General features: G+C 42.2%; 3 protein-coding genes across 3 annotated transcripts in view; all 3 read right to left on the reverse strand.

Annotated features, from left to right (window-relative positions):
- Positions 1-4,290: 4,290 nt before the first annotated feature.
- On the reverse strand, positions 4,291-5,067 carry LOC129717096 (uncharacterized). The gene has a single exon (XM_055666941.1). The coding sequence runs from the start codon at positions 5,065-5,067 to the stop codon at positions 4,291-4,293; it is 777 nt and encodes a 258-aa protein (XP_055522916.1).
- A 5,070-nt stretch (positions 5,068-10,137) lies between these two features.
- Positions 10,138-13,095, reverse strand: LOC129717097 (uncharacterized). Its single transcript, XM_055666942.1, has one exon. It carries the CDS (start codon positions 13,093-13,095, stop codon positions 10,138-10,140), a length of 2,958 nt encoding a protein of 985 aa, XP_055522917.1.
- A 722-nt stretch (positions 13,096-13,817) lies between these two features.
- LOC129718125 (uncharacterized) overlaps positions 13,818-26,243 on the reverse strand; it is a 93,537-nt gene continuing 81,111 nt past the window's right edge. Inside the window, exon 3 of the mRNA XM_055668556.1 lies at positions 13,818-13,972. Coding sequence (XP_055524531.1) covers positions 13,934-13,972 — 39 coding nt within the window. The 3' untranslated portion in view covers positions 13,818-13,933. The remainder of the gene's footprint in view (positions 13,973-26,243) is intronic.

Here is a 26,243-nt window from a genome sequence, read left to right on the forward strand (position 1 = left end):
TGATTCGAGCGATATTGATTCACCCCTTCCGAAGCTCTGGAGTAGAAATTTTTATTATTTTCATCTATCATTCTGCCATATTTTCTTAATTTGGCCAAAGACTTGACAGACTTTCCCGTGAGTGCATTTTTATAATCGTGACGCATATTTCGCCAGATTATGTGAAACTTCCTTCTCTCCGAAATCGATCTTGTCATGGATTGAAAAATCTTTTGCATGTCATGGAAATAATCAATGAACTTTTCATTTCTCGCATGACGCCGATTAGTGGCTTGGGTTTCTAGTTCAAAATCAATATCTGGGGGGAGAAACTCTTTTCTCAATTCTCGTTTCAGTTCTCTCCAGTTTCTAAAGTCTCGATTTTCAACTCCTTCCATGTACCAGTCTTTGGCTCGGCCAGAGAACAAATAAAATGCGGATCGAAATAATTCGCGTTCCGATACATATTCTGATTTACATCTCATTTTAATTTCTTTCAGAAATTCAACCAATTTTCGACCGTTATCTTTCCCATCATATTTGATCTTCCATTCAGATATGGGTATTCGTTTCACATATTCCTTCGATTTTCTCTGTTTCTGATGTATTGTCCTGTTTTTTCGTTTTCGATCATAAGGCGAATAATCTGAATTGTCGGTACTCGAGCTTGCGGTATCAGTGTTAGTGCTTGATTCGCTGGATGAACTATCCGACGAGTAAGAACTAAACTTCACCGATCTGTTTTTCAACCGTTTCTTACTTTTAAATTTTTTTATCCTGTTGTCCTCGATGGAGGAGCTTTCGCTCATTTCTGTTACATTGCGTACATCCGATTCTGAAGCATCCGTTGTAGATGTCCGATCAGACCGTCTGGACGTTGTTCTGTTTTCTCTTCTTTCATCTTTTTTCCGTTTAGTTTTCTTATCAGTTTTTGGCTCTGATTGGAATATTCGATCAATTTTATTTTCTTTATTTGAATTTCCCGAGTCGTTCGATCTGCTGTTGATCGAATTCTTGTCAGAGTCTAATTTCAATTTAGTGCCCATTTCAACAAGAAGTTTTTCTAATTTTTTCTTCCTTTCAATATTCGTTTCCGCTTCGAGCCTTCTCTCCTTTTCTAATTCCATTTCATGTTCCCTTCTAGCTCTCTCTTTGTCAGATGTTTGTATTACAAAATCTTTGAAAGCTATTATCAAATGTCCTATATTTTCGATTTTTCCTTGTTCGAATTCCGCTAATTTATCTAGAATTTCCTCAGTTTGCTTCAACGAAATTTCCGTCTCATTTTTCCTTACTTTCATTGCTCTAGATCTTCCCACACTTTCCTCTCCCACTTCATCTTCTTCGGCCAGTCCAGTGACCGTTTCGTTTAACACCTGTATTTCATTTCTTACTTCTTGCAATGCCTGCGTAATATCAGACTCTGTCTCTTTGTCAGACAAGACTTCATCAGAAGGTGCTGACTCAAAATTACAATACTGTTCAACAATTTCTGCGATTTGCCTTTCTATAGCTCTAAAGTGAGACTTATATTTCCTCGCATCCAATACCAAAGATAAATGGGCAATTCTTACTCGGTAATGTGTTATTCTCGATTGTAGCTTTTTCAATTGTCTGGCCTCCAATTTTGGATGCTCTAGCAATCCTTTAATTACTGTTAGGTTCGAATTTATCAACGCAATTTCCTCAGACGCTGATCGCCACGTTCGCGCGAATTGCGTCGAGACGTGTCCAATCGCCTTCTCCTCTTTTATCCTCTCTTTAAGATTTCTACGTTTTACACTATCATAATCCTCCTGTTTAAATAGCAGGTTACGAATCAAAAGTTCGTGCTCAACCTCATCTGTGGTAAGATGAGACACATCTAAATTCATATACAAGGTTTGTAAATCCATTTTATATTTAAATAATATGCAATAAATAAAAAAAATCACAAAATCCGAACTAGATTTGATTTATTCTCTCTCTTAGAAAGTCAAGACCCATTAACCGATGTTGTATAATCAAAAAATAATTGTTTATTCACTCGCGTTCAACTATTCAATTTTTCTTCGTTTTAACAGAAGCTCTAGTAAGCGTTCGCGCACTAGTAAGCGGATGGCTAGAACAATGCTAGTTCCAGAGAAAAGTCTGTTTCTTATTACCGCTACACACTCTAACCTATTCGCGTTTATTTAGTCAGAGCGTTGCTTAAATTGTGCCTAATCCCTCCTATACTCTCAGTGTTCAAAATAACGTTTGGAATTCTTGATCCCTTTTCAACTTAATCGTTGGGCGCCAATTGTTACTGCTCAGCCTGAAGGGCTTTTGCCAAAGCCCCTAGTCCCTGGTCGTTCCTCTGGGGACTGTTTGGGGTTGGGTTCCCAAGACCTCTTTTCTTTACTCCCTGTCGGCCGTGAGAGACTCAAAGGTCCTCAGGGTCGGCTCCGGGTCTACTTCGGAACCAAGAATTCAACTAATTTATATTTTTATTAGTTTTTATTTTAAACCACTCACTCTGCTTGTCCGAATGTGGGGGGAGGCAGGTGGCCTGCGCTGGTTGCTCTAGCGGTACCGCTGCTGCTCTGCACGGTGCTCGTCGCGATGGTCGCCGCAATGCTCGTCGCGATGCTCGTCGCGATGCCGTACGTGCCGTCGGCACGGAATTACAACTCGAGACTTGAGCGGTAGATTAAACTTACTTTATTCACACAAAAGCTTAAATAGTACCCTACAGGTAACTCGGAGCGAAAGGCTTTGCCCCTTCGATCCGGTTACCACATACCTAGCTGTTCTATACTAGCCTATGGCATTTCTTGGCCTGTCTCTTTCTCGTGCTTAACTTTTAGTACATACAATTAACTACTTGAGAGCGCTATAACATGTGCTCCAAAACACGTGCGCTGGCGTGAGCGCTAAGAACCCGCGCGTTAGCATGGGCGATGCTGAGCGACGCTACCGTTTGTCGAGTTCTTTATTTTTGTTTATTCAATGCCTCGGTGGCTTAGTGACTATTCATCGCGGAAGGCAAAGTGTTTTCGCCAACGCTTGCATAGCAGAACCGTTGGCGGTCTTTCTTCAAGATTTTTCCTGTTTTCTTCACAAATGGTCTTGTATTTGGTGGACAACGGCAGGCGGCCGTGTCCCGCTTTTACACTCTACCTGTTTTCAATTCATTCAACAAAAGGCTTACTGTCTTTCGGACTAAGCTAAAAATGTACCGTATGACAAAACTCTGCGTGACGGAACATAAGGTATTTCCTGCGCGGGTGTGACGTCACAGATGATGCACATCAGGTTCAATCAGCGGCATTTCGCATTTGTCTACTAACACGTTGCTGTCACTAGCACAGAAAACCAGATCCAACAGTCTGCCAAGATGATTGCGTTGTAAATTTATCTGACATAAATTAAGGAAATCGATGCCGTCAATCAAAGTTGCATTTGTTGCAGAAAGCTGTGCCGTACTAGTATGCTGTATCACACCGTTGCATAAGTTCCAGGCAATTCGAGGCTGATTGTAGTCGCCGCAAACAATTATTATGCTATCGGGAGGACTATTGTCACGAAATTCACGAACAGAAGCAATGTGTGCATCTACGACTGACGCATCGTTACTTTTGTCCGGTGGAATATACACAGTGCAAAGTAAAATTTTCTTATTACGAATAGTCGCTCGAACGCATACCTGTTCTAAATGCCGTCCGTGTGCGGGCCCAAAGAGAGTACACGGGTGTTGTTTATTCACAGCAATCAAAACACCTCCAAAGGAACGTTTCGTGCTATTTATCGCGTTCCTGTCGCACCGAAAAACACTATATGAGTTTCCGAAAAGCTGGAGTGAATGGATGCGGTCGTCTAGGCCAGTTTCAGTGAGCATAATGACGTCGTACATGCTGTCTTCAGTGTGCAGAAAAAAATCGTCGATTTTTGTTCGCAGTCCCCGCACATTCTGATAGTTTAACCAGATGTTTCCTATATCATGACGATTGTCCGGAATGCTGAAACTTGAATGATGGTCAGGTACCGATTGTTCAGAATTTAAACTATACATGCCTGAAGCAGCAGGCTGGAAGCCCCCTTCCCGCACTCCGACCGCAGGGCCGGGACGATGACGATGGCGAATCTCAGCAGAGTGCGCGACTGTGGCGGAGGGGTCAGGGGCTTCCATAGTGCCTATTAAAGGGTGTCCCGGGTCCAAAACATCAGCGGCAGGAACATTAGTTGGCAGCAAGTGGTCTCCGTCGAAAGTCTCATGGACATAAAATTGCAGTTTTATTACGTTGTCGGTCAAATCATGTGCATTAGTTGCACAGCAGGCGAAATCACAATCTATTTTTTTGGCAATTCAACAAACTCCCTAAACAGCATGCCAGTAGGCCATGAAGCCGGATCCAATGCAACATTTTTCAAATCTGGATCCAGGCCGATTTTGTGAGACACATAAGAGAGGTTCGATGTATCAATACCTTTCCGCACGAGCCGTACGGCAACAACATGCTCAGTGGTGTGCAAACAGCGCGAAATGATTTTCTGTATGTCACCGTCGGTGACCTTAGGATTCAAACCAGATAAATATAGCCAAGAACGGTTCTTTGCAGCGACGGGAACAATTGAAGGTACTGATAAATCACTCAGATCAATGTTATTCTTACCACGATCGGCTTCGATATGAATAGGTTCAGTACGACGACGTTTTGCGTTTTTTATTGGCCAAACAAGCGTAGTAGACAAAGCAGAAGATGTACCAAGCATTGGATCCTCAATCATCGTTGTGCGGGGCATATTGTCAATTTTCCTGCTCAATTTATCGACGACATCAAAGAGCTTCTGAACCTGCGCTGGTAAATCGGCAATAGGCTGTGGTTGTGAGGGTTGGTTTGATTGCAACTCTGTCACATAAGCGCAAACAGATCGACCGTTCAGTACCTCACGACAGGACGGACAAATGAATATTATTTTGCCTTGCGCTAGAAATTCTTTACAGAGACGACTATTGATACCACAGCATTGCTGGTTGATATGAAAACAAGTTTCACAGAAGCCGCAACGGATGGGTTCCAAATCATTTACAGCCAGATTGCACTCACCGCACAGTGTTTTCTCCATTCTGTTTTGGTTCAGCAAGCGGTAGCAGTATTTAACGAATGTTGTTATTGCTGGAAGCAACAATAGCGGCTGAATCAAATATACGATTTATCAGTTAGCGGGATCAAACCAATGATATTATAAAACTTCACGATATTTGAACCAGGAAACAGTTGCAATTCACTATGTGCGCATATAAAATACGATATTAGCGGTTAAACTGACAAAAAATTACGTTAATTCAGTGACGAAAACTTTGAGTTGTTCAACTTCTCTTATGAAATTCTCATTTCGCAAGAGAGTGAATCTATCTTTAATTTCCTTTTGTAATTCTTGAAAAATAATTTTCGAAGCAGGATCACGAGATCTTTATAATTCCTACGTTGTCTAGAAGCAAAAATTTTTGACCTTACAGGACAATTAAAGAAATTACATTTGTGATTTCCCCCACAATTTACACATTTGAAACTATTAGTGATCTCTTTCACGGGGCAGATATCTTTCGTGTGACTAGTGTCACCACAAATCATACATTTTGCAGCCATATGGCAGTTTCGAGTTTCATGACCATAGGCTTGACAATTCCGTCTACCGCCGATAATTATACAAAACGATGTCATTATATACACAAAAATTAAGAAGATGATGTATGTAATACTAGCTGACCCGGCAAACTTCGTTCCGCCTATTTTAGTGTTTAATTTAATAATTTTAGCATTTCAGTTATTTTTTCGTTGTTTTCCAGAAACTGAAAGTGGTCATCTTCTGATTCAAAATGGTGTCCAGGGTCAATGCTTGGCTTCTTTACATCATTTCGATTACGGACTTATCCATATGTAGTAGTATTCGGTTATTTGCGGATGTTTTCCATAAGTTGCCATTTTTCAATTCAAACTGTTGTCTAAGGTCAATTTTAGCTCCTTGCATCATTCTGGATCCGGTGATCCGGAACCGTAAGTCGCCATCTTGGATTTAAAAATGGCTTTTGGAGACAATTTCTGGCCCCTGAGCGTCATTCTGGTTTGAGAAACACCCATATTGGGTGTTATTTGGTCATTTTCGGCTGTTTTCCAGAAACCGGATGTCACCATCTTCGAGTTCAAAATGGTGTCTGTGGTCGATTCTAGCTCCTGTGTATCATTCTGGTTCCGAAGAAACTCATTTTGTATGGAAATCGGCCATTTTCGGTTGTTTTTTAGAAACCGGAAGTTTCCATCTTACAATTCATAATGGTGTCTGAGGTCAATTTTCAGCTTAATTCTCGTTCCAGAGATACTCATATTGGGTGGTATTTGGTCACTTTAGGCTGTTTTACGGACACCGGAAGTCGCCATCTTGGATTTCAAAACAATTTCAGCGCTCCGTGCGTCAATCTGGATAAAGAAACGCTCATATTGAGTGGTATTTGAACATTTTAGGCTGTTTTCCAGACACCGGAAGTCGCCATCTTACAATTCAAAATATTGTCTGAGGTCGATTTTTGGCTTTAGTGCATCATAACAATCCCGGAAATACCTATATGGCGTCGTACACAAATTACGTAACGCTAAAAACCTAGATTTCAGACCCCCTCCCCCCCTATGTAACAATAAGTAATGTTAGATATGACTCCCCCCCCCCCTAAAGTTACGTAACGCTGGACAACCTGTCCACTCCTCCAAATTTGCAATTTTGAGCAAACATCTCAGTTACGTAACGGGTTCAACTATCCCCCCCCTTCCCCTATGTAACAATAAGTAACGCAGACTTATCTCCCCTCCCCTCCTTCATGCGTTACGTAATTTGTGTACGACGCCTATTGGGTGGTATTTGATCATTTTCGGCTGTTTTCCAGACACCGGAAATCGCCATCTTACAATTCAAAATGTTGTCGGAGGTCGATTTGTAGCTTCAGTGCGTCATAACAATTCCGGAACTACCCATATTAGGTGGTATTTGGTCATTTGCCGCTGTTTTTCGGAAACCGGAAGTCGCCATCTTGGATTTCAAAATCGCATTTGGGAACAATTTCTGGCCTCCGTGCGTCAATCTGATTTAAGAAACGCTCATATTGAGTGATATTTGATCATTTTCGGCTGTTTACCAAACACCGAAAGTCGCCATCTTACAATTCAAAATATTGTCTGAGGTCGATTTTTGGCTTCAGTGCATCATAACAATCCCGGAAATACCTATATGGCGTCGTACACAAATTACGTAACGCTAAAAACCTAGATTTCAGACCCCCTTCCCCCTATGTAACGATAAGTAACGCTAGATATGACCCCCCCCCCTAAAGTTACGTAACGCCGGACAACCTGTCCCCTCCTCAAAATTTGCAATTTTGAGCAAACATCTCAGCTACGTAACGGGCTCAACTACCCCCCCCCCCCCTATGTAACAATAAGTAACGCAGACTTATCCCCCCTCCCCCCCTTCATGCGTTCCAGACACCGGAAATCGCCATCTTACAATTCAAAATGTTGTCTGAGGTCGATTTGTGGTTTCAGTGCGTCATAACAATTCCGGAAATACCCATATTAGGTGGTATTTGGTCATTTGCCGCTGTTTTTAGGAAACCGGAAGTCGCCATCTTGGATTTCAAAATGGCATTTGGGAACAATTTCTGGCCTCCGTGCGTCAATCTGATTTAAGAAACGCTCATATTGAGTGGTATTTGATCATTTCCGGCTGTTTTCCAGACACCGGAAGTCGCCATCTTACAATTCAAATTGATGTTTGAGGTCGATTTGTGGCTTCAGTGTATCATAACTGTTGGGTACAGGTCCGTTACCTTCCGTTAATTCTTCAATAGCGTTGAGGGCCTCCAACCCAACACTCGTAGGAATGGCTTCGGTGGAAGACGCGGGTAATTGTATCCAGTTTGAGATCCAAAGTCCCACTCGGAAAATGTCCAATAAAATCACCAACCGCGCGTTATTTTATCACTACACCTTTATTAATTTAGTCTAGCTTTTAAGAAAATGCATGCCAATTAGATTTAAGAACACTTTATTTTAAGGAAACTACTGCATGCTTAATTTAGGTTTATTCTTAATTTTAGGTTACTACGCTAGGTTTAATTTAATAAATTTTCAGCGATCCGTTCAGCTGGCGAGGTAGAATGCGACTATCCTCAGATTTTTATTCGATCAGATTTATAGGTACAACAGCAGCTGAATGCTTCTCCGGCGATGTTTTCCGATCGTCGATTTTGGAGTTTAGAGTATCGGAATGATCTCTTATCAGCTCCCATCCTCTCCTATCAGCGATCGTTATCACTCCCAAGGGCGTCTAGCAGTTGATGATGATGATCGTGTTGCGATGACTCTCCTGTGGCCTGGCTGGGATGATAATCGGCGTTACTACTCCAGAACATCGTCACCCACCCAGAAATTCCAGCAATTTCTGTAAATAAAAAGAAAAACCTCTTCGACGGGATGGGAAAGGGAATCAGGATTGATGACTGTCGGCGGTTGCGTCTTGAAGCTCGGTGTTGCCCGCAAATGGTAAAATGCAGATCTTCTCTACTGGGCGCATTAGGGTTCCACTGGCGGTTTTCAATGTAACCACCCTTATCGTACCATCACCGCCAGGATGAACTTGAATTATCCTTCCCATTTTCCACCGCATAGGGGGTTGATTATCATCTTGAATGATGACTAATTGACCTATGCCGATAGGAACAGCTGGTTTCCAACGCTTATTTCTCCCCTGTAGTTGACATAAAAATTTTCTGCGCCACCTCCTCCAGAAATCTTGCAATTTTCGCTGCATTACCTGCCAGTGATTTAATCGGTTGGTTGGTAGATCCTCCAAATTTGGTTCTGGTAATGCTTGGAGTGATTCTCCTACCAGAAAATGTGCAGGCGTTAAAAGTTGCAGATCGTTGGGATCATCGGACATGGGGGTGAGAGGGCGAGAATTAAGGCATGCTTCCACCTGAGCTAATAGCGTCGTCATATCTTCAGGGGACACGGGATTCTCTCCAACCACCTTTAATAAGTGGGTTTTAGCTGAACGAACTGCTGCTTCCCACAAGCCTCCAAAGTGGGGTGCACTAGGTGGGTTAAAGTACCACTGAATTCCCTCCTCTGCCAGTTCTTTGGAAACGATGTCGTGATGCTTGCTGTTCCGAAGCAGTTTTATAAAATCCTGCAGTTTATTTCGTGCTCCGACAAAGTTGGTGCCGTTGTCGGAAAACATTTCTGCGCAGCGGCCTCTTTTCGATACAAATCGTCGCAGGGCTTGTAAGAACTTATCGGTTGACAAGTCTGTGACGAGTTCTAGGTGCACGGCCTTGGTACACATGCAAATAAAAATTGCCACAAAGGCTTTTACTACTGGACGTCTCGGAGCGGGTCTGACGTAAATGGGCCCAAAGTAGTCCACACCTGTTCGCAAAAATGGACGAGAGACGGTAACTCGTGCTGTTGGGAAATCCCCCATCATTTGCTGAACTGTGGTGTGTGTAGTCCGATAGCAGGTCTTACAGCGGTGTATGATATGTCTCACAACACTCCTTCCTCCTAATGGCCAAAATTTAAGTCTAACAACACTTAATAGCAATTGAGGCCCAGCGTGCAAAAGGCGTTCATGGTAAAATCGTAAAAGCAGACGCGTGAAGTAATGGTTGGCTGGTAGAACTACTGGGTGCTTTACGTTCTCTGATTCTAATGCGTGCTTAAGACGCCCTCCCAAGCGAATTACCTGATTCTCCGACAGGTATGGATTAAACCATCGTAATGGTGACCTTCTGGAAACCGCTTCCTTTTTCATTCATGCCTTACGCTCCTCAACAAATACTTCCTGTTGGACTAAACTGATCAGTGCGGTTTCCGCTTCCTTCAGTTCTCTGGTAGATAAGAAAGAGGAATCCTTCTTTTCCTTCGTGCGCAGAGGCCGTTTCAAACGTAACCAGTAGGCAGTTCGACGAATTAGGTCTGTGTACGACGAGAAGCGGGTTAGGTATGCGTTATTGAACTCGGTGATCGATGAAACCGTTCCGGCATATACGGTGCGACGTTTTTCCTCTGCTTCTTCTTCTGCTGCCAGTGAAGTTTCTGGAAAACGATGCCATTCATTCTCTTCTTTCGCCAACCACTGCGGTCCCTACCACCAAAACAGATTGTGTACGATGTCCTCCGGCGCAATCCCTCTGGAAATCAGATCGGCCGGGTTATGGATTCCAGGAACATGGTTCCACTGGGAAATCTTGGTAAGCGATTGAATTGTGGCCACCCGATTGGCCACGTAAGTTGTCCATGTAGCTGGAGTTGCTCGTATCCAACGCAGGACGCAGGTGGAGTCCGTCCAAAAATATACTGGTGCAGTAAATTTTATTGACCGAGAAACCTTCTCGAACAACTGGGCAGCGAGACGAGCTCCGCATAATTCCAGCCTAGGAATGGTTTGCACTTGTAAAGGTGCAACCCGTGATTTGGAGGTTAGTAATCGTACCCATACCTCTCCGTTTGAGTTCCAACTCTTCACGTAGAGACACGCGCCGTACGCTTTCTCCGAAGCGTCTGAAAAGCAGTGAAATTGAATAGACACTGCCTTGGGAATGACTACACAACGTTCGATGCGAATGGTATTAAGCAGAGACAGTTGTTGGTGGTACTTGATCCAAATCTCACCCACCGTTGAGGGTAGTGACTGATCCCAATTCAGTCTTTGACCGTTTTCATCACGAAGTGTCCACAACAGCTGCATATAAGTTTTTGCCGAAGTTATTGCCGCTCCCAGCAAACTCAAAGGGTCAAATAATGTAGCAATGACCGACAGAGTGTTTCGTTTCGTAAGCGGTACGCTAGGGTTGAGAATTGGAATCTTAAATTGAAATTTAAGCGTGTCGGTAACTGGCATCCAAGTCAACCCTAAAGTTTTTATCGATGGATCAGGATCCAAATTGATCTCTTCCGATGATTGGATTGCTAGTTTCTCTTTTTGAATCCCACTCAATACATCAGAGCAGTTTGATGCCCATTTTCGTAACCTAAACCCTCCTTTCTTCGTCATCGAATCTAGTTGAACCCGCAAAGCTCGTGCCGATTCCGGATCATCCGACCCTGTTATTACATCGTCCATGTATGTATCCTCCATAATAGCCCTTGCAGCGAACGGAAAATTATCCTTCTCGTCTACCGCCAGTTGTTTCAGCGTCCTGGTCGCCAAGAATGGTGCAGGTTTGGTACCGTACGTCACGGTATTCAGTTCGTAGGTGTCAACATCATGAATTGGAGACGAGCGCCACAGGATACATTGCAATGGGCGGTCTTCCTGACACACCTTAATTTGACGGAACATTTTTTCCACGTCGGACACCAGCATTATTTGCTTCGCTCGACTACGAAGGATTATGGATCGGAGATCTTCTTGTATCACTGGCCCCACCAGTAACAAATCGTTCAACGACTCCCCAGAAGTCGTTTTACAGGAAGCGTCAAAGACCACTCGAACCTTGGTGGTGGTGCTGGACTCCTTGACCACCGGATGATGAGGTAGGTAGCATCGCTTAATTGTATTCACCTCAGCCTCTTCGACCTTCCGCATATGCCCGAGCTGCAAGTATTCCTGCATGAAGTTTGTGTATTGTTCGTGTAGTGACTCGTCTCTGGCCAATCTACGCTCCATCCCTTGAAGCCACCGAAATGCCATGTCCCGTGACTCGCCTAACCTTGAGAAAATGGCTTCATCCTTTGGTAAGGAGAAGGTGTACCTACCGTCAGGGTTACGTTTGATCGTTTGCGAAAACAGCTCTCCGCAACGCTTTTCCTCCAATGAAAGAGCCTTACCAGACTCTATTTCCTCGCAAGACCAAAACCGGGTGATCAATTTGTCCAAACTATCCACCGCTGAAAGATTGCATTTGATTTGAAGAGACTGTGTTTGATGTGTATGCCCGCCGCAGGCAACCCAACCGAAAACGGATTCACTGAGTGTTGGCATATGTTGTCCCAGAGAAATCCTTCTACCAGTCTCGAAGAAATCGAAGAAGGCCTCTATGCCCAGTACCAAGTCCACCGCTTTAGACTCGAAAAATGTCGGATCTGCCAATTGCACTCCGTTCGGAATCTCCCACCGCTCCGTATTTATATTGCTGGTAGGAAGATTCACCGTGACTTTCGGAAGTACTAAAAAGCTTAATTCTCTTGAAAATGATGATATACGGGAACGTATCGTAGCTCGAATTTTTTGCTTAACCTTGATAGTCGTATGTCCAATGCCAAGGACTGAGACTTCCACTCGATCGCGGCTCACCTTCAGCCTTTGACTCAATCGTTCAGTGACGAAGTTGCTTTCCGATCCAGAATCTAGTAAAGCGCGGGCAGGATACCGGTTACCATCAACATCCTCGATTATGAAGACAGCTGTAGCTAACAGAACCTTAGCAGAATATTGATGTTCTGCACCCGAAACGAACACGTTTGTGACAGCCAGGTTTGCCACTTGAGATGATTCGTCCTGCATAGCTGGCTTGTCAGCACGAGAAGCAGCTGAAACCTTTGCATTACGATTCCTTTCCGGTTTGAAACAGACCAATGTGTGGTGGCGACTCTTGCAATTACGGCAAGAATATTTGGATTGGCAATCTTTAGCCATGTGACCTGCCCTGAAGCAGTTTCGGCATAACGAGTTAGATTTCAGTAAAGCATCTCTGTCGGCCACATTCATGTGTTGGAAAATATTACATTGGTAGAGAGAGTGGTTCGACAAGCAAGCTACACAGCGTCCTCCAGACACTTGAGATGAATTGCAGTTTGTCCTGGTCATCAACGCTCTTTGTTTTTGCTGCGGTTGGTGCTGCTGAATTCCCTTGTTATCCACGGGCCGCTGTGGGAGGCACTGCAAAACCTGTATTTTACGGTGAAGGAAATCAAGCAGGTCTACCAAAGAATCCTTCTCACGTGATGCCGACATCTCCTCCCACCCCCTCCGAGTAACGGGATCGAGCCGTGCCGTAAGGATATTAACAAGTAAAAGGTCCTTGAAATCGGCTAATTGCACCACCTGATCGAGAGTCTGTATAATTCTCTCGAACCCTTCCACCAGGGCATTCAGCTCCATTGCGGATTCCTTAGAGAGCATTGGAAGCTTGAACAACGAGATAACCTGCCGCTTCTTTAACAATTTGCTGTTGTTATACCGTTTTAACAACAAATCCCACGCCACCTGATAATTGGCTTTTGTAATCTGCAACGGATCGATCAGGCTCTTGGGTTCTCCTTGCAAACACCCCTTCAAATAATGGAATTTTTCCACCTCGGGTAGGTCCTCCTTCCAGTGAATGAGTTAGGTGAAAAGATCCCGGAAGCTTAACCATTCGTCGATGTTTCCATTGAGTGTCTGCAGTTGAATTTGTGGTAGGCGAACATGGTCGGTGCCATTCCGCATTGACGAATCTCCAGCACTGCTTGATTGCTCAAGGACTTGCGGCGCCTGCAGTTCCCTAGTTTTATCCATTAGGAAAGATTTGGCTTCGTAGTAGCGATCACTAAACTTAATTCGCTCCTTTTCAAACGCGTTTCCTTCAGCATCGTAGTCATCGTGGGAAAATATTTCGACTAAGGTGCCACTAAACGCTTCCCAAAGCTCGTTCAACTTACCCAAGCGTATTTGGACCTCGGTAATTGTGTTGGACTCCTTAAACTTTTGCACAAATCGCCAAATATCGTTGAAGGAGAGCTGTATTTCCTTGAAATAATAAATGCCACTTAAATTGTTGCGGCAAATCGTGCGATGAGTACAAGTCGTTGCTTTGGAATAAAAAAATAAATAAATACAATCGGTTGGAATTGTATGCATAACGAAATTTTATTTTTTTTGTATAATACGCATAATTATGACATAGATTTATTTTAATTTTCTTATTATATGATAACTAACAGATGGACTTTTACCTCGTTTATTGTTCTACTCGATCCCGAGAATACAGTTTCCAACCCTGCGAAGAAAAAGCGAATTCAGATTCAGTTGGTTTAAGGTTAATAGGAAGCAAAATAACAACAAATAGCTTATGACTTATTGTCTAATAAAAAGACTGAGTGCAGAAAAAACGTGCCTAGACCTTGGTCCTACCACATGCTGTAGCAGTATTGCTGGAAAAATTCAATGGTGAGCCGTTCGTCAGACATTCAATCAGTTTGGGGTGAATAACTTTTTCAACAAGCCTTACGATCTTCAGAGGAATTTTTCCCAGGAAAATTCCCTACAAATATCATGTATCGATATATTTTTAGAAGCCAACCGGACATCTCTAGAGAATAAGTTTTGAAAAAGTGGATTTTCCCATAAAAAGTCGTATGGAAACTTTAAAAATCGGGCGCAAAATCATAGTTTCACCGATCAATCTGAAAAGCTACACAGTTGTTGTTGGACCCATAAAGAACACGAAAGGTGCATGGGAGCTAAAATTTAGTTTTTGTCGCACCCTAGTGAAAGGCAATTTTCAAAAAATAACCAAATAAAATTCTGTTCAATAAGTTCTTTCAAACAAAATGTTCTAAAAGAAATCGTAGAAACGGTTTAACATGAAAATACATAAAATTAACATTTTTTTGCGAAATAGGTGATATTATTATACTAATGTACATAGACCACACTGACTTCATATATACTCATGTTACGACTTGGATATCGACCGATGCTTCAAAGGAATTCAATTAGCACATTCCTAATGTCGTACGATCGAGGGCCAAGCAACCAACATCCGATGAATCAGTCTTGCGGCATCAGCATTATAACGCATTGTTGATCCTTAAATAGCACCTGCAGCACCAGCCTCAACGTTCAGTTTGTATTACGTAGCCTCTGGATAACGCTGTAGGTATGTGTATTTTAAGTGATTGAATCAGTGTTCAAGTAAATATACATCTTTTAAAACGCAAATTCGATCGTCCGCATCATTATTGGCGCAGCCGTGCGGTTTCAATGATCAGCAACAAGCAGTGTAGGTAAAAGAACCTGAATTAATCCACCTAGTAGTACAGAAACCTTTGTTATACTTACTATTATTATATATGTACTTATTAGGCCAGTAAATCACAAATCGTATCCCAACGTATGTCCAATTTCAATAATGAATTAAATGAATTAAAAAGATAGTTTTTCAGAGGGTGAACCAAAGAGGATCATTGAATTAAAGCTTGACGTGGTTTTCGCCAATATTATTGTTTTTTTTTTATTCTCGCTTATTTTCCGTCGGTCTAGTTCCGCCACTGTTGTTGTGCCAATCACCGACGCCCGGGGAGGCGACTCCACCCAGGACCCTAACTCACGACCCGTTGATTAACGGACCGGCGCCAACGGCTTTACTTCCTCATGCGATGGAAGGCGTGATCCCAGAGATTTTTCGCCTCAGAAAATCTCCCGGTGTCGGCTTGGATTGAATCTAGGCCAGTTGGGTTGGTTGTGAGTGGATCACGCCACCTCACAACCATCGACACCTATGTCGGCGGTGGGATTCGAACCCAGGCGTCGAGCGTTCGCCAATATTATGAGTGTTATCACTGGAGTATTTGAGTCTTATTTTCCTGATCACAAACCAATTTTTAAATGCTGGCTAGAAGCAGCCTCAAATTTGTTGAAATAATCGAACGTGGGGAAACAGTAATAGATAACAATGATGCTGGTTTCATACTAGGACAGCGAATATGTATGTTAGTTCAATGCAGTTTTATTTTTTCAATTCCCCATAATTCAGGTTTGAATACCACATTCTAAGTCCTGCGATTTCTGAAAATAAAGCGTTTCAGAAATCGCATGACCTAGAATTATTAATCAGCATCAAGTATTTTTTTCACGAATTCAAGCGAACTTTTACAAACCTGCTCTCGAAAAATTATAGTTCAGAATTATACAGGAAAAAATACAGCTATTGATGAAAGTTTTCAATTTAATTCTATCTCAAATGCATTATCTGAAAATGAAGATTTTTCACGACATTTGAGAATTTTGGATTTTCAGAGTGTAGTCTAGTACATTATTCTTTTCGAAAAACCCGAATTAAAGACTTTATAAAACTTGCTGCGATAACGAGAAGTGAAACATCATGGATACTCTGTTTGCACTTAGTCTTAAATTAGAAAGCAATATTTATATCTTACATGAGCATAGTGTATCATATCATAGATATAAGTGACTTTTCACCTCCGTACACTAGTAAATGTATATACTGCCGCTCATAGCAAGTCCGTCCCATTTGCGTTTTGGTGCTGATGAGAAAACAGCAATCAAAAATCGTAACGCTTTAGGTGGAACTTTGCACTCAAATGCTTTTTCAATCCAGACCATCAACAAAATTTAGTACTGCAATAATAATCTTACACTTTTGGATCATAAAACTTGCATACACACCGGAATTTAATTAAAATCAATTTGCTGGGACTCACATGCGATTACTTTTACGGTACGTAACCAGAATGATGGCAAGTCAGTCCCATAGCCAGCTACGACCGGTGATGAAAAACAAACTACTGCAAACCGATGGCGGTGCTATAGGGTAACGGGGGTATTTTGGCCAGCTTTGGGAAGTATTCGCACAGTTCATTAAAAACAAACACAATTTTTCAACATAAATACCTACTCTATTGTACCATTGTTAAAAGCTAAGTGTCTATTTTAATATACACTGTTCAACAATGCAATATATTGAAAAATATCCTAGAAATATCAAAATTTCTACGAAGTACTAAAAACATATTTTGGTCCACCGAATTTTTACTTTGGCCCACCTTTATATCTACAGACGTGTATGAAAATAGTTCGGACTAATTATATTTAAGATCATCATCGGTATTTTTAGAGCAAAAATAGTGGGTTCGAGGAGAACATCCTTCTGCTGTGAATTTTTCTAAATTTTAGGCATCTAACAATGATATGATTTGGATATGTATACAAACTGTTTCTATGACATTTTATTGATGTTACCACAACAACGAATTGTTTCAAAAGCATACATATTTGTTACAATAGCTTCCGGACGTTGACTTGTATATTACCTCTTCCTCTTGACTTTGAATTGACTCAGCCATGACTTTGAATATGTATGAACTAATTCCAAAATAACACTACCTAGAGCCAGTTTTTCGCCGATAATTATAGTGTAGTATGATTCTTAGGTGCGTTATTCAATGTTGCATACATAGTTTTCTAATATTCATTGAATTTATCAGATAAAATGCGTAAAATGTCACCGGGTGGGCCAAAATATGCATGTGGGCCAAAATACCCCCGTTACTCTAGCATGCGTTTGGAATGAATCCATAAATGACCTGGTCATTCCATAAATGACCTCTCGTACTTCATTAAACAAGTTTTTGCCTTTCTCCTAGAAAGGTATAGCAATCACTTGCGAAACCGAAAGTATAAAAGTGCTCCAAAGGGCCGAATGGCATATATCACTCGACTCAGCTCGACGAGCTGAGCATTTTCTGTATGTATGTGTGTGTGTATGTGTGGGTATGTGCAGATTTTTATTCTCACTCACTTTTCTCAGAGATGGCTGGACCGATTTTCATGAAATTAATTGCAAATGAAAGGTCTCTTTGTCCCATAAGACCCTATTAAATTTCATTGTGATCGGATTTTAAGTTTAGAGGTTATGTATCAAAATGTAAAAATCATGAAACATCATTATCTCGAAAACTACACAACCGATTTGATTGATTTCAAATGAACGGGCTACTTGAAAAACCCTTAACTTTTGAATTTCATAAAGATTGAACTTGTGGTTCAAAAGTTATTTAAAGAAACGTGTTTTGAATACTGTTTAATCTCACTCATGTTTCTCAGAGATGGCTGAACCGATTTTCATAAAACCAGTGTCAAATGGAAGGTCTAATTGCCCCATAAGACCTTATTGATTTGTTTTGCAATCGGACTGTTACTTTTCCTGTAATGTTGAAAAATTTGAAATCCAGCTATGAAAAGGAACATATTCCAAAGACTACTTGGACTCACTCACTTTTCTCAGAGATGGTTGAACCGATTTCCACAAAATTAGTGTCAAATAATAAGTCTAGCTGCCGCATAACACCCTAATAAATTTTACTGTAATCGAACTGTAACTTCTTCTGTAATGTACCGAGATGTGAAAACCACGAAACTTCATTATCTCAGAAACTACAAAACCGATTTGATCAATATTATTATCAGATGAGCGAGCTAGTTAAGGGTTAACTGATGAATTATGATTGAACACGTGGTTTCAAATTTTGGCTGCCCTATACGTTCCCATTTCATTTGATTATAATCGAACTTAAGCTACCGTTATGAATTAAACTGTCAATAAAACAACGAAAGTCTATTATCTCAAAGATTACGTGACTTATTTGAACATAACTAGTGCCATACGAACGAGTCATCTCTCAAACTTACAAATAACAAACTTCATAACAATTTGATATGTGGCTCAAAAGTTATGGAAAGAAAAGAAATTCAAGGACTATTGAAAGCTAAAACTGCTTTGATCAGTATATGTGGCCTCAACATAATTTAAATGTGGTATCGTACAATTTGAACTTACCAAATTCATTGATTCCTTGCGATGTGTTTAAAATCTGCAAATGCACGACGAATCGGTCATAGGATATAATCAAAGTCGAATAACAAATCGTTTAAAATGATTGGTTTTATCAAAATGACAACATCCTCGACTTTTGGCTTCTGTACATCGCCTTAATTCTGAATATATTCATATTGGGTGGTATTCCGTCATTTTCAGCAGATTTTCTGGCATCAATCTAACACCGGAAATACCCATATATCATTCCGCGTCGAACACTCGACAGAAACGGACGTGCAAAGTGGTCGTTCTATTACAATCCGGTCCGTGTGTACGAATAGCCAAACAAAAGAGTGTATTATTCGCGCTAAAGGCCAACTAGATTGTGAGTTGTGTCGCTACGTTCTGTACCCGGCTCGCAACTTTGGCTGTATTGGTGCAAAATACCAGCTGCAGTTTTGATCTGTGCACAGTGAATAGATCTTTCTAATTCAAGGCCATCATTTGACAGTCGAGTCGTGTCGCTGTGCTGAGTGATCTCACACCCGGCTTACTGCTGGTGGCTGTATTGGTGCTGCTGTACTGGTGCTGCTGGCTGCTTTGGGCGCAGCTTCGAACGATCGGACAACCACTGCTGGAAGGAAGAAGTAAATAGGTACGTGTTCTTGTCGGCGCTAGTGCGCTAGTGCACTACATTTAGCGCGATGGATATAGATCCCTCGCCTCCCGTGCAACCATCCCCGAGCCCCCCTGACCCTTCTGTTACCCCCTCCCCTGTTCATTCTCCAGTCCCCCCTCGCCCCAGGCTTTACCCGGACGGATCTCAACAGGGCAGCTATACTGTTTATTTTCGTCCAAAGGCAGGAGTGAATTCAAAGCGATTAAACATACTGCAAATTTCTAAAGACCTGACGAAGGGGTACAAGGCCGTGACCGAAATTTCCAAGGTCCGACCTAACAAGCTCCGTGTCGTGGTCAGTGATCTGACACAGGCCAATGCTATCGCTTGCTCTGAGCTCTTCACACGCGAGTATCGTGTTTACATACCCGCACGAGACGTGGAGATCGACGGTGTCATAACCGATTCGAGTCTGTTTGTCGAGTGTATCCTAAAAAGCGCAACCGGTTGCTTCAAAAATACCGAAACACAGGCGAAGATTTTGGATTGTAAGCAATTGCGGTCCATGTCTCTCGTCGGCGGTAAAAAAGTTTACACTCCGTCAGACTCGTTTCGCGTTACGTTTGCCGGATCTGCACTCCCTAGCCACGTCTCGATCGACCGGGTTCGTCTGCCTGTGCGATTGTATGTACCCCGTGTTATGAATTGCACCAATTGCAAGCAGTTAGGCCACACAGCCGCCTACTGCTGCAATAAGGCACGATGTAGCAAGTGTGGGGAGACTCATGCGGAAGATTCTTGCAGTGTTAATGCTGAAAAATGTATTCACTGTGGGGAAAACCAGCATGAGCTCTCCACATGCCCGGTGTACATGCAGCGCAGAGATAAAATCAAGCGGTCACTTAAGGAGCGTTCAAAGCGTTCTTATGCTGAGATGCTGAAGAAGACCGTGACCACTTATACCATAACATCGAACCCCTTTGATCTGTTGTCCTCTGATGAAACCGATTCTGACGATTCATCAGCGGGAACATCTTATGCCAATCCTGGGGAGTCTAGGAAGAGGAAAAATGTTTCTTCTCCTAAGCTTCCCCGTAAAGGTCCTAAGATTTCCCAAAGTGTAATGAAAGTTACAAACAAACCAAACAGTGCTGCGGAAAAACCGAAGCAAACTCCTCCTGGGCTTGCAAATTTAAAGTCCCAGAAGGAGTTCCCAGCACTGCCAGGAACAACTGAAACCCCAGTTGTTCCTTTTGCACATCCAGTTGATGAAACAAACTCTGGATTAGTGAAATTTTTTGACATTGTGGACTGGATTCTTGAAAATTTCAATGTACCCGATCTAATTAAAATTTTTCTTACAGCATTCCTCCCAACAGTTAGATCATTTTTGAAGCAGTTGACTGCCCAATGGCCCCTCCTTGCAGCGATTGTATCCTTCGATGCCTAATTCAACTGCGTATATGAAGGATTCTATCTCTGTCTTACAGTGGAATTGTAGAAGTATTTTACCAAAAATTGATTCGTTTAAAGTTTTGATAAATAAAAACAAATGCGATGCATTTTCCCTTTGTGAAACTTGGCTTACTTCAAATATTGATCTCAATTTCCATGATTTTAATATTATTCGCCTTGATCGAGACACCCCATATGGAGGAGTACTTTTAGGGATTAAAAAAAGCTATTCTTTCTATCGTATTAACCTCCCCTCGATTCCAGGCATCGAAGTTGTCGCATGTCAAATGACAATACAAGGTAAAGAGCTTTGTATTGCCTCAATATATATTCCTCCCAGAGCACAGGTTGGGCAACGGCTGCTCTTTGATTTAATAGAACTTCTTCCCTCGCCACGTTTGATTTTGGGAGACTTCAACTCTCATGGTGTGGCTTGGGGTTCCCCTTACAATGATAACCGCTCCTCTTTAATCTATAACCTTTGCGATGACTTCGACATGACTATTTTAAACAACGGTGAAATGACACGTATCCCGAAACCTCCAGCGCGCCCAAGCGCTTTGGATCTATCCTTATGTTCGACGTCGCTACGGTTGGATTGCACATGGAAGGTAATCCTCGATCCTCACGGTAGCGACCATCTGCCTATTCTTATTTCAATTACAAACGGGTCAACTCGCATGCGACCAATTGACATTCCGTATGATCTCACACGGAATGTCGATTGGAAGTTATACGAGGAAATGATTTCAAAAGCGGTCGAGTCGATTCAACATCATCCACCACTTGAAGAATACAACCTCCTCGCGGGCTTGATTCTCGACGCCGCGTTGCAAGCCCAAACGAAGAAATATCCCGGCGTAACGATCAAAGAACGGCCTCCCACTCCGTGGTGGGACCAAGAGTGCTCCGATGTCTACACGCAAAGATCCGACGCGTTTTGGGCCTTCCAGAAGGGAGGTATACCCGACGACTATATACGGTATTCGGAGCTTAATACTAAGCTTAAAAGCCTGGCTAAAGCAAAGAAACGCGGATATTGGCGTCGGTTCGTGAACGAGACGTCGAGGGAGACATCGATGAGCACTCTTTGGAACACAGCCCGAAGAATGCGGAACCGCGTAACGGTCAACGAAAGCGAGGAGTCTTCAAGTCGGTGGATATTTGATTTTGCCAGGAAAGTATGTCCGGACTCTGTTCCTGCGCAAATTTTTTTCGCGATACGTCTCCGGGTCACGACGCGATAGAATCACCTTTTACGATGGCAGAATTTTCAGTTGCCCTCCTGTCCTGTAACAATAACGCGCCTGGGTTAGATAGAATCAAATTCAACTTGTTGAAGAATCTACCCGGCAATGCCAAGAGGCGCTTGTTGAACTTGTTCAATAAGTTCCTGGAGCAAAACATTGTACCGCAGGATTGGAGGCAAGTGAAGGTGATCGCCATCCAAATACCAGGGAAACCAGCTTCTGATCACAACTCTTATCGGCCGATTGCAATGCTATCCTGTATCCGGAAATTGATGGAAAAAATGATACTCCGTCGTTTAGACCACTGGGTCGAATCAAATGGTCTACTATCAGAAACTCAATTTGGCTTCCGCCGCGCCAAAGGGACGAATGATTGTCTTGCGTTGCTTTCAACAGATATTCAGCTGGCGTATGCTCGCAAAGAACAAATGGCGTCTGCGTTCTTGGACATTAAGGGGGCTTTTGATTCCGTTTCTATTGACATTCTTTCGGGTAAACTTCACCGACAAGGATTTTCTCCAATTTTGAACAATTTTTTGCACAATTTGTTGTCCGAAAAGCACATGCATTTTACGCACGGCGATTTGGCAACTTTTCGCATTAGCTACATGGGTCTTCCCCAGGGCTCATGTTTAAGCCCCCTTCTTTACAACTTTTATGTAAATGACATCGACGAATGTCTGGCAAATTCATGCACGATAAGACAACTTGCAGACGACAGTGTAATCTCTGTTACAGGAGCCAAAGCTGCCGATTTGCAAGGACCATTGCAAGATACCTTGGACAATTTGTCTGCTTGGGCTTTACAGCTAGGTATCAAATTCTCTCCGGAGAAGACTGAGATAGTAGTTTTTTCTAGGAAGCATGAACTTGCTCAGCTTCAAACACAATTAATGGGTAAAACGATTTCTCAGGTTTTGGTACACAAATATCTTGGTGTCTGGTTCGACTCTAAAGGCACCTGGGGTTGTCACGTGAGGTATCTGATGAAAAAATGTCAACAAAGAGTGAATTTTCTTCGTACAATAACCGGACAATGGTGGGGTGCCCACCCAGGAGACCTTATAAGGCTTTACCAAACAACGATACTGTCTGTTATTGAGTACGGGTGTTTCTGCTTCCGCTCCGCAGCAAACACACATTTGATCAAACTGGAGCGAATACAATATCGTTGTTTGCGTATCGCCTTGGGTTGCATGCAATCGACCCATACGATGAGTTTGGAGATCTTAGCTGGAGTACTACCATTGAAAAACCGCTTCTGGAGCCTGTCTTCTCGTATTCTAATCAAATGTGAGGTCTTGAACCGTCCCGTGATTCAAAATTTTGAAAGGTTAATCGAACTTAATTCTCAAACCCGTTTTATGACATTGTATTTCAATCACATGTCCCAAAATATTAACCTTTCTTCGAATATTCCAAATCGTGTCGACTTATCAAATACTTCTGATTCTACTGTGTTTTTCGATACATCCATGATAGAAGAAACTCGTGGAATCCCGGATCATTTACGCGTGCAGCAGATCCCTAAAATTTTTTCCAATAAATATCGAAACATCAACTGCGACAATATGTACTACACTGACGGATCACTTCTTGATGGGTCCACTGGCTTCGGTATCTTCAATAACAATTTAACCGTCTCCCATAAGCTCGATAATCCTGCTTCTGTTTACGTCGCAGAATTAGCTGCAATTCAGTACACCCTAGGGATTATCGAAAAAATGCCCACGGACCATTATTTCATCTTTACGGACAGTCTCAGTTCCATTGAGGCTCTCCGATCGATGAAAGATGTTAAGCACTCTCCGTATTTCCTGGGGAAAATACGGGAACATCTGAGTGCTTTATCCGAAAAATCTACTCAGATTACCTTAGCGTGGGTCCCTTCTCACTGCTCGATACCGGGTTATGAGAAAGCGGACTCTTTGGCTGAGGTGGGCGCAACAAACGGTGATATTTATGTAAGACCAATTGCCTTTAATGAATTTTTCGCATTTGTACGTCAGAATACGATCATCACTGGGAAGGTGGTTACATTCTATAATCCCCAAGGTATCGACGAACCCGTGGTTCAAGGGGTTGGATGTAGGTCGGGATTTCATTTGCGTGATGTCCCGGCTTATGTCCAATCACTATAGATTTGACGCGCATCTCCGTCGTGTTGGGCTCGGGGAGAGTGGTATCTGTGCCTGTGGTGAAGGTTATCACGACATAGAGCACGTTGTTTGGTCATGCCCTGTACATCGTGACGCCAGGTCTAGATTAATAGCTTCCCTGCAGGCCGAAGGTAGGCAGCCGGCTGTTCCTGTTCGTGATGTCTTGGCGAGCCGTGACCTATCCTACATGTCCCTTATATACGTTTTCCTGAAATCCATCCACGCCCCAGTTTAGTCCTATCCCCTTCCGCCTACATCCAACCAAACGACAAGAACACGTTAAGACCCCGGATCCGGAAACAGCAATCAGACCCGCACGATACTCTCAAGGCCCGATGGAAACAACCCAATATGCCAGTCCGTAATATCTTGGCCCAGCAGCGGAACAAATTTAATTTGCTGCTTACCTATGACAATGAAAATCATCAAACAGCAAACCTGTGCTTTTAATGCAATATATTCTAGCTTTAAGTTAGATTTAGTTACAGCTCGTAGTCGGCAGCGAGGATAAAAAATTTGCTTTTAGTTATTAAGATGCTTTAGAAAGTAAGCTACCAGATATAATTGGCGCCGTTAAACATTGAATTGTATTTGTGCCGTGTCAAATAAACTATAGATGAATGAAAAAAAAAAATACCCATATAGGGAGGTATTTAATTATTTTGGTTGTTTTCCAGAAACTAAAAGTGGTCGTCTTTAAATTCAAAATGGTGTCCAGGGTCAATGTTGGGTTTCTATGCATCATCTCGATAACGGAAATATTCATATTGAGTATTTTTCGGTCATTTTCGACTGTTTCCTAGAAGTTGCCATTTAGCAATTCAAAATGGTGCCTGAGGTCAATTGTTAGCTCCTTGCATCATTCTGGTTCCAGAGATACTCATATTGGATAGTATTTGTTTATTTTAAGCTGTGTTTCACAAACCGGTAGTCACCATCTTGGATTTCAAAATGGTATTTAAGATAATTTCTGGCCTCTGGCGTCATTCTGGTTGAAGAAACACCCATATTGGGTGTTATTCGATCATTTTCGGCTGTATTCCAGGAACCGGAAGTCGTTAACCTAGAATCCAAAATGGGGTCTTTGGTCGATTTCAGCTGCTGTGTATCATTCTAGATCCGGAGATACTCATGTTAGACGGAAATCGGCCATCTTTGGCTGTTTTCCAGAAATCAGAAGTTGCCATCCTACAATTGATAATGGTGTCTGAGGTCAATTTTTAGCTTCTTGCAACATTCTGGCTCCGGAGATTCTCATATTGGGTGGTATTTAGTCACTTTGGGCTGTTTTTTAGAAACCGAAAGTCGTCATTTTGCCTGTGAAATCAATTTTTGTCATCTGGGCGTAATTTTGGTTCCGAAAACATTCACATTGAATGGTATTTGGTCATTTCCGGCTATTTGCCAGACACAGGAAGTCACCATGTTAAAATTCAAGATTGTGTCTGTGATCAATTTTTAGCTTCTGTCCTTCTTTCTGATTCCGGAGATACTCATATTTAATGGGAATCGTCCATTTCAGGCCGTTTTCCAGAAACCGATCGATTTTAGCTCCTGTGTATCATTCTAGATCCGGATATTATTATATTGGGTGGAAATCGGCCATTTTTGGCTGTTTTCCAGAAACCGGAAATTGCCATCTTACAATCCAAAATGTTGCCTGAGGTCGATTATGGAACAAATTTGTTACCCCTAAAAACATTCACATGCCAAATTTGGTTCCATTTACTCGGTTAGTTCTCGAGATGTGCAGAAATTTGTGTTTCATTTGTATGGCACCCCTTCCTTTCAAAAGAAGGAGGGGTGGCAAAATATTCTGGACATATTTTTACTACTAAAAACATTTACCTGCCAAATTTGGTTCCATTTAGTTGATTAGTTCTTGAGATGTGCAGAAATTTGTGTTTCATTTGTATGAAACCCCTCCCTTCCAGAAAAGAGAGGGGCTTTCAACTATTATGGACATTTTTATTACCCCTTAAAACATCCACATGCCAAATTCGGTTTCATTTGCTTGGTTTGTTCTTGAGTTGTGCAGAAATTTATGTTCCATTTGTATGAAACCCCTCCCTTCCAGAAGAGGGAGGGGTCTCAAACTATCATAGGAACCTTTATCGGCATCTAAAATCCCTACATACAAATTTTCACGTCGATCGGTTCGGTAGTTTTCGAGCCTATATGGATCAAACAGACAGACAGACCGGACTGCATATTTATATGTATAAGAT

Source organism: Wyeomyia smithii, chromosome 1, assembly GCF_029784165.1.
Source record: "Wyeomyia smithii strain HCP4-BCI-WySm-NY-G18 chromosome 1, ASM2978416v1, whole genome shotgun sequence".
In the NCBI taxonomy this organism is placed as follows: domain Eukaryota; kingdom Metazoa; phylum Arthropoda; class Insecta; order Diptera; family Culicidae; genus Wyeomyia; species Wyeomyia smithii.

Excerpts from the sequence above, each read along its gene's own strand:
- LOC129717097 (XM_055666942.1), bottom strand. The coding sequence starts at position 13,095 with ATGGAGCTGAATGCCCTGGTGGAAGGGTTCGAGAGAATTATACAGACT.
- LOC129717096 (XM_055666941.1), bottom strand. The coding sequence starts at position 5,067 with ATGGAGAAAACACTGTGCGGTGAGTGCAATCTGGCTGTAAATGATTTG.